At 42.6% G+C, this 17,979-nt stretch overlaps 1 protein-coding gene across 4 annotated transcripts in view; it reads left to right on the top strand.

Moving 5' to 3' along the window:
- The window catches only part of PITPNM3 (PITPNM family member 3), a 735,635-nt gene that overhangs the window by 490,208 nt on the left and 227,448 nt on the right, over positions 1–17,979 (top strand). For all 4 annotated transcript variants that reach the window (XM_056558420.1, XM_056558419.1, XM_056558421.1 and 1 more), the window contains 2 exons: positions 8,680–8,756; positions 12,503–12,738. In XM_056558420.1, the coding sequence (XP_056414395.1) occupies positions 8,680–8,756; positions 12,503–12,738 (313 nt within the window). The remainder of the gene's footprint in view (positions 1–8,679; positions 8,757–12,502; positions 12,739–17,979) is intronic.

Genomic DNA, 17,979 nt, shown 5'->3' on the forward strand with positions numbered 1-17,979 from the left:
AATGGCACGGGGACAAGTTAAACAAGGTGATAAAGGATAGGCACTATGTGCCTCTTACCGGCTCTTCAAATGCTCGGTGTTCTGTCCGTATCTGCGTTGGAAGTCCTCCGGGCTCTGCCTTCTATACCCCGGCGGGTACATGATGTACTTTCTGAACTGTTCATACGACGGTCCCAATCCTGTATTATGTCAAAGTAAAATTAATATCATTTGAGAATGAATTGAAATGTGATGCCGCAATTTATTTTCTGACCCATTTCACTCTGAAGCTTGTTAGCTAAACAGTAAAAGGGGTTGTCCATGACTGACAAAAAAAAAAAAAACACAGTGCCACACCTGTTTTAAGATTGTGTCTGATGTTGAAGTTCAGTATCCTTCATTTCAATAGAGCTAAGCTGTAATATCAGTCACAACCAATGTGCAAGTGTGATGCTGTTTTTGGAAGAAATCAGACATGTTTTTTTCAGTTTTGGAAAACAAAATATAAAATTATATTTGCTTTCTTTTACAAACTATACTCCTTACTTTAGTTCCCTTTTGCTGTTTTAGTAGATATGCATAGCGTTTGTCTAGGTTTAAATGGGCACTCTCATTAAAACAAATTTTTGCTATTGCACTCCTTATGGTAAATAAACAATATGTCTAATATACTTTGTTTATGTTTTATTTGTGCTTTAAAAAGCTCAAGAGCACATTTTGCCCCATCTTATACACAGACTTTGGACCGAAGACCAAACACAGGAAGTGCAGCCTGGAGTGCTGAGGAGGGGGGGGGGGTCCAGCCAACAGCATATGGCAGTTAAGTGTGAGCGGAGCTATGATTGGATGAGGCTGGAAACACACCCTTCAGCACTCCAGGCTGCACTTTCAGTGTCCAATGTCTGTGTATAAGATGGGGGAAAATGTGCTCTTGAGCTTTTTTTAAGCACAAATAAAACATAGAAAACTTCATTTTTTTTAAACAAAGTATATTAGAAATATTTTTTATTTACCATAAGGAGTTCAATAGCAAAAATTTGTTTTAATGAGAGTTACCCTTTAAAGTTCTCAGACATTCTGAATGGAAATAATAAGGTAGTTATCTATGCCATTAACTTCAAGCCTGAAGAAGACACCTTTTTGTGGCAACAATGTGGCAACCTTTTTGTGGCAACAAAATTTCATGTTTCGCGCCAACATTTTGGCTCAAAAAAGTTTCCATCAGATATTTAACCCCTTAACGATATCAGATGTAAATGCACGTCATGGTGCGGAGGTACGTCATGGTGCCAACGCTTATACGAAAATTTTTTAAAGTTATAGGTCGTCAAAATAGAGGGATTTTAAACGTACAAATTTGGTTAAAAAGTTTGAGATAATATAAAATATTATTATAATATACACTAATATAAAAGTATGTAATCATGGGTATCATTTAATCAACTTGAACCACAGAATAAAGAAAACATGTTATTTTTACCATCAATTGTACGGCGTGAAAATGAAACTTTCCCAAATTTGCAAAATTCCGGTTTTCTTTTCAATTTTACCACACAAATAGTATTTTTTTGGTTGCACCATACATTTTATGGTAAAATGAGTGATGTCATTACAAAGGACAACTGGTCATGCAAAAGACATGCCCTCATACTCGTCTGTGGATGAAAATATAAAAGTTATGATTTTTAGAAAGCGAGGAGGAAAAAACGAAAATGCAAAAATAAAATTGGTCTGGTCCTTAAGGCCAAAATGGGCTTGGTCCTTAAGGGGTTTTTAACATTTAACATGAAATTTTTGATCTGACTGATCCAAGGTTTACACTAGTCATGCCAGTTTTGCAAAAGTGGGCATGATGATGTGAATTACATGTTTAACATGATATTTTCAAAGGCTAAGAGTCCATTTAACATCAAAAATTTCACACCAGCTCTTTGCTAGTATGGAAATAACAAAAATGGTTGTTTTTGCTTTGTTTTTTCTTTTGTTGTTTGGGGGGGGGCTTAATCAATTATTGAGAAACAAATATTAATTATTGGCAAATTATTAATTAAAAAAATAAAAATAAATTCCCATTCACTGCACCTGCTTTCACATTTAACTCCTAGACATGTTTCCGCCGCACTGTAACTTCTCTAGGCACAAGTAATCCTGGAATATTACATGAGATGCTTATGCCGTAATTTAACACCAAAATTGTCAGTTTACCAAGTCTCGCATATTTTCATTCAGCAAAAGGGACCCCTTCGTTTTTGAATATGTCCCCCAATGTGTTTTACGCTGTATAAATACATAGGTACCGTATTTTTTGCCGTAAAAAATGCACTTTTTCTTCCCCAAAACTGGGGGGGGGGGGGGAAAGTTGGTGCGTCTTATACAGCGAATACACACCTATCGGGTCGGACCCTGCGGCCATCAACGGCCGGGACCCGCGTCTAATACAGGATATCACTGATCGCGGTGATGCCCTGTATTAACCCTTCAGACGCGGCGATCAAAGCTGACCGCCACGTCTGAAGCGAAAGTCGGGCTGCTCGGGACCGCCGCTGTGAGATTGCGGCGTCCTGAACAGCTTACAGGACACCGGGAGGGACCTTACCTGTCTCCCCAGTGTCTGCTCCGTGCCGGGATCCCCTGCATGGTGGAGCTCTCCTTCAACATCATCACGTCATCGCGCACGCCATCCCGTTATCCAATAGGAGCGGCGTGAGTAGCGATGTGATGATGGCAACTTGATGACGGCGACGGAGAGTGTGGATCCCGGGGAAGAAGATGTCCGGAGCGTCGGGGACACCCCGGGTAAGTGGCGACAGCGATGGAGAGACATCCAGGCCAGTGGTGACGGGTCTTCAACCTGCGGACGGGTCTTCAACCTGCGGACCTCCAGATGTTGCAAAACTACAACTCCCAGCATGCCCGGACAGCCAACGCTGTCCGGGTACGCTGGGAGTTGTAGTTTTGTAACATCTGGAGGTCCGCAGGTTGAAGATCACTGTTGTGTGCAGAATCTTTTTTTTTTCTAGATTTTGCACCTTTAAAATTGGGTGCAACTTATATGCCGGTGCGTCCTATAGGGCGAAAAATATGGTAATTAAATTCAATAGCATTTGTCCCATAGACTTCTGCCTCCACCAATTTGCCTCAGTTTTTTCCAGTGACCTACTGTCGACAAGTAAGGCAGAGGACAAGAAAAAAATGCCCAAGACTTTTACATTGCGGCTCAACCTCTCAAGTAGAGCATATTTCTCACCATTCAGAAACCTTTAACACCATGAATGGCTTTGTGTCTTTTTTGTTACTCTGGAATTGATTCAAATCTAATACCTTATATATTTTTTTTAGAGATTTTCAAGCTTTAGCTAGTACAGAGTTGTCCAAAGCTGAGATCACCTACTGTCTAGAAGCTCAGCATGTGTCCACAGATGAATAGGTTTGGTATACAGTGGTCAACTTTTATCATAAAGCTTGCAGGCTATTCTCCAGTCATGGGCAAGTCTTGGGTTTTGTTTTACAATGATCTCATGTAACGCATAGTAAAATTTCATAAAGGCTTCTTTGAAAACGATATGACTGCAAAGTGTGCAGCTTAGGCTGTTTTCACACTATAAAAATACTTCCGTTATGAACGCCCGTTAGGAAATCGGCAGTTATACGGCCGGTACAAAATCACTAACGGACGTTAGAAAATCCCATTATAGTGTATGGGATTTTTCTAATAGCTGCTTTAACCCGTTATCGCTCGCAATTAATAACGGCAGTTATTTTTTGACGGACGATAGTAACGGGAGAATTAGTGCATGCACTATTTCTCTCGTTCATTCGCCCATCACAAAATAATGGCCATTATTAATAACGGGCGATAACGGGTGAAAGCGGCTATAACTGCCGATTTCCTAACGGGCGTTCATAATGGAAGTATTTTTGTGAAAGCAGCCTTAGACATTTTTGGCTCCCTTTTTAATAATTTTATCTTGAGTAGTGCATCTCTCCTTTTCTCTGGCATCTTGTAACATTAGTCCCCATTCTATGACAGTACTGTAAATGCAAATATGTTTGATGCTACAATATTTCATTAACTTCTTCCTGTACAATGCTGTGTATATAGTGATGCTGGGGAGATGCACTTCCTGCACAGCACTACAAATGAATGACACAGGATGACACAGGCTCAGAAGCTGTAAGACGCATAGCTCCCATCTAAATTATTATTATAATTTTTGTATAAACAAATGACATTTTTCAACATATGCAAAAATGTGTTTGTTTTCAAACAACTTAGAAATCTACCATTTAATTATTGTATCCCTACACTGCATCACTCGTGGTCACACATGCTCAGTAGGTCACCCTACTACCTGGATTCTTTTGTATGCAGGCAGCAGCAGTGAAATCACTATTAGTGTGCAGGCCACCCACTAAGAGGCAATACACTAGAAGCGGCTCCTTTTTACCAACGGAATGCCATAACAAGTACCAGTAACACCCCGACATGCGATGGCCCCGACATATGATAAAATCGACATACGATGGCCTCTCAGAGGCCATCGCATGTGGATGTCAGCTTTGACATACAATGCTTTTATATGTCGGGGCCATCGCATTAACTGCTATCCGACAGCGCAAAATGCTTAAGCTGCTGTCGGATAGCAGTTTAAGCATCCCGGGCAGGTTCGCTTACCTATCCTCGCTGCTCCGGGTCCACTTCGCGATCCTCCGGCGTCTTCTGCATCTTCTCCGGGGTCCAGGCCTCGCTTTCCGGCGTCGTTATTACGTCACTATGCACACTTTGCCGGAGCAGCAGCGTAATAACGTCACCAGAAAGCGAGGCCCGGACCCTACAGAAGATGCGGAAGAAGCCGGAGGATCCCGAAGAAGACACCGGAGCAGCGGGACAGCATCGGGAGCCCCTGGGACAGCATCGTGAGCGGTGAGGACGCGGTCCGGATCGGCGGGGACAAGTGAGTATAACTTCCTATACTTTACATTGCACGGATCCCTCAACATACGATGGATGCGACAAACGATGGATCGTTTGGAACGAATTACCATTGTATGTTGAGGGACCACTGTATATGACTGCAATATATAGGCCTGTGAGCTTCTTCTTTGAATCATTCAGATTGAAAAACTGTTGTGTTTTGCATCATACAAGAGAAAAGTGTAATATATTATTATTTGTTTTCGCTTGATCAGCATGCATGTCAAATGATCGTGGCTGGAGAAACTTTGGCATCGCAAGTGTTCTTTTTGCCCAGTAGTTTTAAGAATTGAAAGGGTCAGAGCGGCTAAAACAACACAGCCACTTCAGTCAGTAATTTTTCAGCCAATACAGAATCCGACAACTTGCTGTTAGGAAAAGCGCATTAATTATGATTTAATGGATTAAGGTATTGATTCACCATGGGGCCGGCTCTAATTAACCTTCATCACTGTAGTGTTGGGAGACGCTGATTTGTTAGTAATGCCAGCATTGTGTAGGAAGGCCAAACTCAGTTTATCTCTACTTGTAGCTCACTTCAGACGCTAAAATGCTCTCAAAAGTCGGCATACTATTGTTAAATCTGGATGACAAAATGCCAAATTTAGAAATGACTGATTTGAAAAATAAAGACTGCACTGCATTGTGCTTTAGAGTTCAAGTATGTTGAATAGAGTCAAATCTTTTACACACTGAAAGCAATATTATTTACCCAAAGTACCCTCTAAAGGCTGTGGTTAGAAAGAAGATATCCAACAGGATAAAATGCATTTTTTTTATATATTATTCTATTTATATTTTTGATTCAAAACAGAGGAACAGAAAATACAAATTACAGAGGAAAATCAAGACATACATATCTAAATATTGAAGACAGTATACCATGTAAAGTTTAGCGAGGAGTACAAAAAAGTACGGACTCAGCATAATAACATCAAAGCAGAAAGATTTGAAAACTACAAGGGTCATTGTAACAACAACCACAAAACGAAATAAAGTTAGACTGAAAAGAGAACAGAAGTTGGCATTATTCAAGAACCCCCTCCTGTTCTATTTTCAGGGGGGAGATAGGGTTAGTAGCACTAAACTATATGGGCAGTATGACTGATCAGACAACAAGTGAAGTGGTCAACCGAAATTCACAAATCTGTACCGTGGCAGCCATGTTTGGAGAAAAATCACTTTAGTGACTCCAAATGGGAAATCTTCTCAAATCTATATAGTCCATCAAATTTAGCTATAAAATGTAGGACTGCAGGAAGTTGTTTAGGAAGCATTAATCTGGCTGCTGATAGGATATGGAAAAATAACTAGGGAATACAAATCCTAGAGGGGGATGTGCTAACCTATAGTAAGGGTAGGGTAACAAGTAATGGATCTGCAGTGTATTTTACCCTGCGGATCCTCCGACAACCTGACCCTATATTGTGTCTCCAGCTGTTACCCCCTGTGTCCTGCTCGCAGCAGCACTGTGCCGCCCCAAGCAGCCACACAGAGACTTGCGAGTTACCACATGCATGCACAGTGTATCACACCTACCCTAAGGGAGTATCAGGCAGGCATGGGATGGAGGACTGGCATATAGAGTTACAATACCTAAAGATGTCAATCCACTACATCTGGACTAATGGGCAGCCCCACCTAATGTGCAGAAAGATACCTCTTTGGTCGCCAGCAGGTGTCTTTTTTTGTGGGGAAGTGGTAATATCAGGGGTTTTATATCAACAGCTAAGGATTTTATATCTATTTTCTCATTATTGGACACATCTAGAAACTTTATTTTACTGATAATTGTTGCCACCGTAGGGGTGAAAAAATGTGACACCATAAGGACACAGGGCGCACATGCTCCCCTGTTATGACGCGGGGCCCAGCGGCTATCAACGGCCGGGACCCGTGAATAATGCCGAACATCACCGATCGCGGTAATGCCCGACATTAACCCATTAGACGCCACCATCAAAGTTGATTGCGGCATCTAAAATTGAAAAAAAGCATTCCCGGCAACTCAGGTGGGCTGATTTAGACCACCACGGTGTCCCGATCAGCTGAAAGGATGGCGGGAGGGCCCTTACCTGACTCCTCGCCATCCAATCTCTTGCTCAATGCTCCAGGCAGCCTCAGCAACCTGGAGCAATTGAGCACAGATAACACTGATCAATGCTATGCTATGGCATAGGATTGAACAGTGTATGCAGTGTATTCCAAGGAATGCATGTTATAGTCCCCTATGGGGTTAGTTAATAAATGTGAATTAACCCCTTCCCTAATAAAAGTTTGAGTCACCCTCTAATGTTAATTAAACCGAATGGTCAAAGGCGTAAAAAAAAAAGTCCAAAATTGCATATTTTCAGTCATTTTGTATACCCTAAAAAAATTCTAAAAAGTGATCGAAAGTCCTATCAAAACAGAAATGGTACCAATAAAAACTACAGACTACGGCACAAAAAAATACAGCCCCTTATGCAGAATATAAAAAAAAGTTATAGGGGTCAGAAGGTGACAATTTTAAACATGCTCATTTTGGTGCATGCAGTTATAATTATTTAAGTAGTAAAATAAAACCTACAAAACTTGGGAATCATTGTAACCGTATGGACCTACAGAATAAATATATGGTGTCATTTTTACCGAAAAGTGCACTGTTTAGAAACGGAAGCCGCTAAAATTTACAAAATGGCAGGGTTTTTTTTTTCAATTTTGTCCCACAAATAATTTTGTTTTAGTTTCACCATAGATTTTGTGGTGAAATGACTGATGTCATTACAAAGTAAAATTGGTAGCACATAAAACAAGCCCCCAAATAGGTATGTAGGTGGAAAACTAAAAGTGTTATGATTTTTAGAAGGTGAGGACGAAAAAAACGAAAGTGCAAAAATGGAAAGTGGTTAAGCATTCAAAATGTATGTGTCATGCCAAAAGTTTTTTTATTTTTTATTTTAATTATAGGTATCCTTTAAAGTTCAAATGGTGCACACCCCTGGATCATGTGTTAATTTTTGATGGAAAAAAAGGTCTGGAGGTTTTGCTATACAATTATTTGAATTTGGTTATCAATGAATTAACAACTTTAATTTCTGGTGTACCACAGTGGCCTAAAAATATTTGCTGTATTCTTATGAAACTTTTATAATGTGGCCAAGCCAATATCTAAGTAATGTTTATGTTCTTGTGAAATTGCTTTAAAAAGCTTGAAATTGTGTTAAAAAGCTTGACATAGGAAAACATAGATTGTCAGCTCTACTAAGACAGTAACCACAGTAAGTGCTGCAGTACATGTTAGCATTCGCATAGTGACTAATCGTTAAAGGGGTACTCCGGTGGAAAACTTTTTTTTTTTTTTTTTTAAACTGGTGCTAGAAAGTTAAACAGATTTGGAGCAAATCCCCATAGAAAACATATCCTGCTCTGAACAGTTCCTAAAATGGACAGAGGTGTCAGCAGGGAGCACTGTGGTCAGGCAGAAAGGAAATTCAAAAAGTAAAGAACTTCCTGTGGATCATAACAGAAGCTGATAATTACTAGAAGGATTAAGATTTTTTTTATAGAAGTAATTTACAAATCAGTTAACATTTTTTTTTTTAATCAACTGGTGTTAGAAAGGTAATCCAGTGGAGTACCCCTATAAAATAATTCACTGGATCAAGTGGATATCACAGTCTTATTTTTTTTTACAACAGAACATAATTAAAATGCTTATAATTTTATTTGTTATTGTTCAATAGGAGATCTCTACCGGGTACATGGAAGAAAACACAGGTGCCCCAGACAGAGCAGTTTTGAGATACATGAAGACAATGAGGTAAAGTATTGTTTTGCCCTTTTATTACTATATTTAGAAAACTAAACGATTTGTGCTATCTGTGACTTGTTTTCTACACCAAATTCCTGCAGCTATAACTGATTCCTGACAGCTACCTGTCCCATTATCAAGGTAACTATGGCAAGGTACAGTGTGGATTTGCAAAGGACCTTGTAATATGTAAAAATCTATTTTAATAAGTTTTTCCACCTAAGAAAGCAATACCAAGGAGCCCACTGATAATTGACAAAAAAGAAATGACAAGGAGCCCACTGATATTCAACAAGAAAGCAATGCAAAAAAGCACATTAATAATCAACAAGAAAGCAATGCCAAGAAGCCCACTGATAATTGACAAGAAAGCAATGAGGAGCCCACTGGAAATCAACAAGAAAGTAATGCCAGGGAGCACACTGATAATTAAAAAGATAGCAATGCCAAGGATAATAGACAAGAAAACAATGACAAGGAGCCCACTAATAATCAACACGAAAGCAATGCCAGGGAGCATACTGATAATCAACAAGAAAGTGTGGTAGCCCTTGGGGGGATATAATACAGTGGGGTGTGTTGCTTCGGTATTTGAGGGATTAAGTTAACCCCTGTCACTCGTGACCTCAGGGTGAGGGTTAATACGCTGAGGTAAATCTTCGGCCTATCGCCACCCTTCCCAGAAACGATAGGTGCGTGCTTAATTGAATGAAGGTCCACAATAGGGATGAACTTGAACTTGCATAAACTTTACTGAAGTACTTGCGGTACATCCAATTAACAGCAACAGTCTTAGTGATACAGTCTCTATACAGCTCAGCAATGATTGACAGATGCTGCGGACCATTGACTTATCCAAGGATTAATAGAATTAAGATTTGTGCAGAGATCCGTCCGGATTTAGGGGTCTGTTTAGGTCCGGTGATCTTGCGACGTTAACAGGGATTGAGATAACTTACAGTTTTGTATGAATGGCCGTTGCGGCAAGGCTTGAGCCTAGTCATTGCGGAACATAACTGCGCAGTTCCGTCCTCATCAGCAGCCCCCGAGGAAAAATAGAGATTAATGGCCGCCGCTCCCTTATATGGGCAGGGCCAATTTGGATTGGTCCGTGTCAGCTGTCACTCACCGTTACAAAGCATGGTGGGTGAACACGTCACTGGGACCTCCTAAGGTCCTAAAGCAAAACCATAGAGTTTTCCCCCTGATCACATGACCCGCAGGTCCTGTTGTGCTACAAACAGGTAGACAATTCAATATATCCACTTTTTATACTTATAACTGTATAAATATCAGATAGAACTACTATACAGTTAATGGCTAAGTGAGGGGTGACAAGGGGAAGATTAGAAAAGAGGGACCCCGACGTCCTAGGAACTCTGACTATGGGGACCTCTACATAGGTAACGTATAGAATACGGTACCGGGACACCACAAAAGCAATGACAAGAAACCCACTAATATTCAACAAAAAAGCTATGCCAAGGAGCTCACTAATAATCAACAAGAAAGCAATGCCAAGGAGCTCACTAATAATCAACAAGAAAGCAATGACAAGGCGCAGCCGGCCACTAATAATCAATAAGACAGCAATTCCAAGGAGCCCACCATAAATCAACAAGAAAGTAATGCCAGGGAACACACTGATAATCAACAAGACAACAATGCCAATGAGCCCACTGATAATAGACAAGAAAGCAATGACAAGGAGCCCACTTATAATCAACAAAAAAACAATGCCAGGGAGCACACTGATAATCAACAAGAAAGCAATGACAAGACGCCCACTAATATTCAAGAAGAAAGCAATGCCAAGGAGCTCACTTATAATCTTCAAGAAAGCAATGCCAGGGAGCTCACTAATTATCAACAAGAAAGCAATGCCAAGGAGCCCACTAAAAATCAACAAGAAAGCAATGCCAGGGAGCTCACTAATAATCAACAAGAAAGCAATGTCAAGGAGCTCAATAATAATCAACAAGGAAGCAATGCCAAGGAGCACACTGATAATCAACAAGAAAGCAATGCCAAGAAGCCCCCTGATAATTTACAAGAAAGCAATGACAAGGCGCAGTCGGACACTAATAACCAATAAGACAGCAATTCCAAGGAGCCCACCATAAATCAACAAGAAAGTAAAGCCAGGGAACACACTGATAATCAACAAGACAACAATGCCAATGAGCCCACTGATAATAGACAAGAAAGCAATGACAAGGAGCCCACTTATAATCTTCAAGAAAGCAATGCCAGAGAGCTCACTAATTAGCAACAAGAAAGCAATGCCAAGGAGCCCACTAATTATCAACAAGAAAGCAATGCCAGGGAGCCCACTAATAATCAACAAGAAAGCAATGTCAAGGAGCTCACTAATAATCAACAAGAAGGCAATGCCAGGGAGCTCACTGATAATCAACAAGAAAGCAATGCCAAGGAGCTCCCTAATAATCAACAAGAAAGCAATGCCAGGGAGCTCACTGATAATTAACAAGAAAGCAATGCCAAGGAGCTCACTAATAGTGTTGAGCGGCATAGGCCATATTCGAATTCGCGAATATTCGAGAATATATGGATGAATATTCGTCATATATTCGCGAATATTCGCATATTCGTTATATCCTTGTTTTATTTTCGCATATGCAAAAATTCGCAGATGCGAAAATTTACAGATGTGAAAATTAGCATATACAAAATTAGCATAAGCGAAAATTTGTATATGCGAAAATTCGTATATGCTAATTTTCGCATATGCGCATTTTCGCACGCCAGTCTCACACAGTAGTATTAGAGCCTTCTTTACACCACACAAGCTGGAAGCAAAGAGGGATGATCACTGTGATGTGTACTGTGAAGAAAAAAAAAAATACGAATATTCGTAATTACGAATATATAGCGCTATATTCACTATGCTATATGCTATATGCGATATTCGCGAATAATATTCGAATTGCGAATATTCGCGAGCAACACTACTCACTAATAATCAACAAGAAAGCAATGCAAAGGAGCTCACTGATAATCAACAAGAAAGCAATGCAAAGGAGCTCACTGATAATCAACAAGGAAGCAATGCCAAGGAGCTCACTAATAATCAACAAGAAAGCAATGCCAAAGAGCACACTGATAATCAACAAGAAAGCAATGCCAAGGAGCTCACTAATAATCAACAAGAAAGCAATGCCAAGGAGCTCACTAATAATCAACAAGAAAGCAATGCCAAGGAGCTCACTAATAATCAACAAGAAAGCAATGCCAAAGAGCTCACTAATAATCAACAAGAAAGCAATGCCAAAGAGCACACTGATAATTGACAAGAAAACAATGAGGTGCCCACTAATAATCAACAAGACAGCAATTCCAAGGAGCCAACCTGAAATCAACAAGAAAGTAATGCCAGGGAGCACACTGATAATCAACAAGGAAGCAATGCAGGGCTCTACACCTAGGAACATTACTTAGAACTGCCTCTAAAAAAACGTAAAAACAAAATCACCATGGATTTTTGTTTTCTTAATGTCAATGAAAAATATAATCACTGTTCTACTGTTTTACTTTCACTGAAATAAATGTGTCTGGAGTTTCAGAGATGAAGCAGGGCCATGTATATTGTTTGGTGCACAACATTAGACCCTATTGACTTACAGTTTGCTATTTTAACTATGACAGAATATGTCAGTCTAGCCTAGTTTGAAATATTGAAAAGCTTGTATGATCAAAGTTTAATTTTTAATTATTTATTTTTCATTTCCCATTAGGATGTGGGCTCACAAAACAGCTGTAAAACACACGTTCTTGCTCTTGTTCTACATGGTGGAAGTATACTCGATACAGGAGGAGGGGATATCAACAGCAAGATGGCCGATGTCAACACCTTCAGCTCAGTTTTTGAGAAGGTGACCAGAGCTCATTTTCCAGCAGCTCTTGGGCACATCTTAGTCAAACTGGTCCCTTGTCCTGCAATATGTTCTGAAGCTTTCTCGCTGGTTTACAAGTAAGAATTTTGATTTACGTAGTATTCTAGAAGACATATTAGTGAAAATTATAAAATATATATATTTTTGTTTTTGCTTTTTTCAATTATTAGTCTTGTTATTATTATTATTTTTATTTTTTTTGCCATTAAGTTAGACTAATGAACGTAGGGCTAGTTTGCCCTACAATTTTCTGTGTTGTGTTGGGGTCGTCCTGCTTCTCTATAAAGTGATTTTAGAAGAATATAGGAATCCAGCGCAGGTTCTTGTGCAATAAGAACTGAATCTTTATTTTCAACACGAAAGAGCAGGATACAAGTGACACATTTCAGCCAGTTTCCCCAGCCTTACAGAGTAAGGCTGGTGAATCCGTCTGAAACGCGTCACTTGTATCCTGCACTTTCGTGGTGAAAATAAAGATTCAGTTTTTATTGCACAAGAACCTGCACTGGATTCCTATATTCTTCTATTTGTCTCCCGGTATTGGTTCGCACCATTACGTGTGCGGGGTTCTGACAGAGGAGGTGAGCTGGGACACCATTTCTCTATATAATGTCATTTTATGTCTCCAAAAATATCTTCCTCTCCTGTCTGCCTGTTTATAGTCTTCCAAGCATGATTTTCTTATATGTTTAAAATTAGAGACTTCAGTCTGGTTATTTAAACTTTCAATGGGCACTGTCAGATATAAAAAACTTTTTAGATGTTGTACATCTTGACAAAATAATAGTTTTTCTAATATATTTCTTTAAAAAATGTTCACATTTTATTAAAGAAAACTGCTTTTGAAAGTCCCACCACTAGGGGTCCCCATACCTCCTGGGACACTGATGAGTCCCACAGTAGAATGAGCGTGTCCAAGGGTCATGGACAAGAGATGGCTGATTAACAAGGCTGCAAACCAAACATGTGCCTCCAGCTATCGCAAAACTACAACTCCAAGTATGCCTGGAAAGTCAAAGGATGTCTGGACATTGTCACGATGCCGGCTGGCAGGAGGTGGATCCTCTGTGCCAGAGAGGGATTGGCGTGGACCGTGCTAGTGGACCGGTTCTAAGTCACTACTGGTGTTCACCAGAGCCCGCCGCAAAGCGGGATGGTCTTGCTGCGGCGGTAGTAACCAGGTCGTATCCACTAGCAACGGCTCAACCTCTCTGACTGCTGAAGATAGGCGCGGTACAAGGGAGTAGACAAAAGCAAGGTCGGACGTAGCAGAAGGTCGGGGCAGGCAGCAAGGATCGTAGTCAGGGGCAACGGCAGGAGGTCTGGAACACAGGCTAGGAACACAAGAGGGAACGCTTTCACTAGGCACAAGGGCAACAAGATCCGGCGAGGGAGTGCAGGGGAAGTGAGGTATACATAGGGAGTGCACAGGTGAAGACACTAATTGGAACCACTGCGCCAATCAGTGGCGCAGTGGCCCTTTAAATCGCAGAGACCCGGCGCGCGCGCGCCCTAGGGAGTGGGGCCGCGCGCGCCGGGACAGGACCGAGGGAGAGCGAGTCAGGTACGGAAGCCGGGGTGCGCATCGCGAGCGGGCGCCACCCGCATCGCGAATCGCATCCCGGCTGGAGGCGGTATCGCAGCGCACCCGGTCAGTGGATCTGACCGGGGCGCTGCCGTGGCGAGGATGTTGCGAGCGGGAGGAGCGGGGACCCGGAGCGCTCGGCGTAACAGTACCCCCCCCCCTTGGGTCTCCCCCTCTTCTTAGAGCCTGAGAACCTGAGGACCAGACTTTTATCTAGGATATTGTCCTCAGGTTCCCAAGATCTCTCTTCAGGACCACAGCCCTCCCAGTCCACTAAAAAAAAAGTTTTTCCTCTGACCTTTTTGGAGGCCAGTATCTCCTTTACGGAGAAGATGTCTGAAGAACCGGAGACAGGGGTAGGAGAAATAAGTTTGGGAGAGAAACGGTTGATGATGAGTGGTTTAAGAAGAGAGACATGAAAGGCATTAGGAATACGAAGAGAAGGAGGAAGAAGAAGTTTGTAAGAGACAGGATTAATTTGGCACAAGATTTTGAAAGGACCAAGATAGCGTGGTCCCAATTTGTAGCTGGGAACACGGAAGCGGACATATTTAGCGGAGAGCCATACCTTGTCTCCGGGAGAAAAAATGGGGGGAGCTCTTCTTTTCTTATCAGCAAACTTCTTCATGCTTGATGAAGCCTGTAAGAGAGAATTTTGGGTCTCTTTCCATATGGTGGAAAGATCACGAGTTATTTCATCCACAGCGGGCAAACCAGAGGGCAAGGGAGTAGGGAGGGGGGGAAGAGGGTGACGGCCGTACACCACGAAAAATGGGGATTTGGAAGAAGATTCAGAGACTCTGAAGTTGTACGAGAATTCGGCCCATGGAAGAAGATCTGCCCAGTCATCCTGGCGGGAGGAAACAAAATGCCGTAAATAATCACCCAGGACCTGGTTAATTCTTTCTACTTGCCCATTGGATTGAGGATGATAAGCAGAAGAAAAGTTTAATTTAATCTTGAGTTGTTTACAGAGAGCCCTCCAGAATTTTGACACGAATTGGACGCCTCTATCCGAGACGATCTGCGTGGGCAACCCGTGAAGACGAAAAATGTGTACAAAAAATTGTTTTGCCAACTGAGGCGCTGAAGGAAGACCAGGAAGAGGAATAAAATGTGCCATCTTGGAAAATCGATCAACGACCACCCAAACAACAGTGTTGCCACGGGATGGGGGTAAGTCTGTAATAAAGTCCATACCAATCAGAGACCAAGGCTGTTCGGGGACAGGCAGAGGATGAAGAAGACCAGCAGGCTTCTGGCGAGGAGTCTTATCCCGGGCACAGACAGTGCAGGCCCGCACAAAATCAACAACATCCGTTTCCAGAGTCGGCCACCAATAGAAACGAGAGATGAGTTGCAAGGATTTCTTGATGCCCGCATGGCCTGCGAGATGGGAGGAGTGACCCCATTTGAGGATTCCGAGGCGTTGGCGTGGAGAGACGAAGGTCTTCCCTGGAGGAGTTTGCCTGATGGAGGCTGGAGAAGTGGAGATCAGGCAGTCAGGAGGAATGATGTGTTGCGGAGAGAGCTCTACTTCCGAGGCATCCGAGGAACGAGAGAGAGCATCGGCCCTAATGTTCTTATCGGCAGGGCGAAAGTGAATTTCAAAATTAAACCGGGCAAAGAACAGAGACCACCTGGCCTGGCGAGGGTTCAGCCGTTGGGCAGACTGGAGATAGGAGAGATTCTTGTGATCGGTGTAAATAATAACTGGAAATTTTGATCCCTCCAGCAGATGCCTCCATTCCTCAAGTGCTAATTTAATGGCCAGTAGCTCTCGATCCCCGATGGAGTAGTTCCTCTCCGCCGGAGAGAAGGTCCTAGAAAAAAAACCACAAGTAACAGCATGTCCAGAAGAATTTTTTTGTAGAAGAACCGCTCCAGCTCCTACTGAGGAGGCATCAACCTCCAATAGGAAGGGTTTAGATGGGTCAGGTCTGGAGAGCACGGGAGCAGAAGAAAAGGCAGACTTGAGCCGTTTAAAGGCGTCTTCCGCTTGAGGAGGCCATGACTTAGGATTGGCATTCTTCTTGGTTAAAGCCACGATAGGAGCCACAATGGTGGAAAAATGTGGAATAAATTGTCTGTAATAATTGGCGAACCCCAAAAAACGTTGGATAGCACGGAGTCCGGAGGGGCGTGGCCAATCTAAGACGGCAGAGAGTTTGTCTGGGTCCATTTGTAGTCCCTGGCCAGAGACCAAGTATCCTAGGAAAGGAAGAGATTGACATTCAAACAGACATTTCTCCATTTTGGCATAAAGTTGATTGTCTCGAAGTCTCTGAAGAACCATGCGGACATGCTGGCGGTGTTCTTCTAGGTTGGCAGAAAAAATCAGAATATCGTCCAGATACACAACAACACAGGAATATAAGAGATCACGAAAAATTTCAGTAACAAAGTCTTGGAAGACGGCAGGGGCGTTGCACAGGCCAAAGGGCATGACCAGATACTCAAAGTGTCCATCTCTAGTGTTAAATGCCGTTTTCCATTCGTCCCCCTCCCTGATGCGGATGAGATTATAAGCACCTCTTAAGTCCAGTTTGGTAAAGATGTGGGCACCTTGGAGGCGATCAAAGAGTTCAGAGATAAGAGGTAGAGGGTAGCGGTTCTTTACCGTGATTTTATTAAGTCCGCGGTAGTCAATGCAAGGACGTAGGGAGCCATCTTTTTTGGACACAAAGAAAAATCCAGCTCCGGCAGGAGAGGAGGATTTGCGGATAAACCCCTTTTTTAAATTTTCCTGGATGTACTCAGACATAGCAAGAGTCTCTGGGGCGGACAGAGGATAAATTCTGCCCCGGGGTGGAGTAGTGCCCGGGAGGAGGTCAATAGGACAGTCATAAGGCCTGTGAGGAGGTAGAGTCTCAGCTTGTTTCTTGCAAAATACGTCAGCATAGTCCATATAGGCCTTAGGGAGACCGGTTACAGGGGGAACCACAGGGTCACGGCAGGGAGTACTGGGAACCGGTTTAAGGCAGTCCTTGAAACAAGAGGTACCCCAGCTCTTGATCTCCCCTGTGGACCAATCCAGGGTTGGGGAATGGCGTTGAAGCCACGGTAGTCCAAGGAGAATTTCGGAAGTGCAATTGGGGAGGACCAAAAACTCAATTTTTTCATGATGAGGTCCGATGCACATTAGGAGGGGCTCCGTGGGGTAACGTATGGTACAGTCCAATCTTTCATTGTTAACACAATTGATGTAGAGGGGTCTGGCGAGACTGGTTACCGGGATGTTGAACCTGTTGATGAGAGAGGCCAAAATAAAGTTTCCTGCAGATCCGGAATCCAAGAAGGCCATAGTAGAGAAGGAGAAGGTAGATGCAGATATCCGCACAGGCACAGTAAGACGTGGAGAAGCAGAGTTGACATCCAGGACTGTCTCACCTTTGTGCGGAGTCAGCGTGCGTCTTTCCAGGCGGGGAGGACGGATAGGACAATCCTTCAGGAAGTGTTCGGTACCGGCACAGTACAGGCAGAGATTCTCCATGCGGCGTCGTGTCCTCTCTTGAGGTGTCAGGCGAGACCGGTCAACTTGCATAGCCTCCACGGCGGGAGGCACAGGAACGGATTGCAGAGGACCAGAGGAGAGAGGAGCCGGGGAGAAAAAACGCCTCGTGCGAACAAAGTCCATATCCTGGCGGAGCTCCTGACGCCTTTCGGAAAAACGCATGTCAATGCGAGTGGCAAGATGAATGAGTTCATGTAGATTAGCAGGAATTTCTCGTGC

The sequence above is a fragment of the Hyla sarda genome, chromosome 2 (assembly GCF_029499605.1).
Source record: "Hyla sarda isolate aHylSar1 chromosome 2, aHylSar1.hap1, whole genome shotgun sequence".
Classification (NCBI taxonomy): domain Eukaryota; kingdom Metazoa; phylum Chordata; class Amphibia; order Anura; family Hylidae; genus Hyla; species Hyla sarda.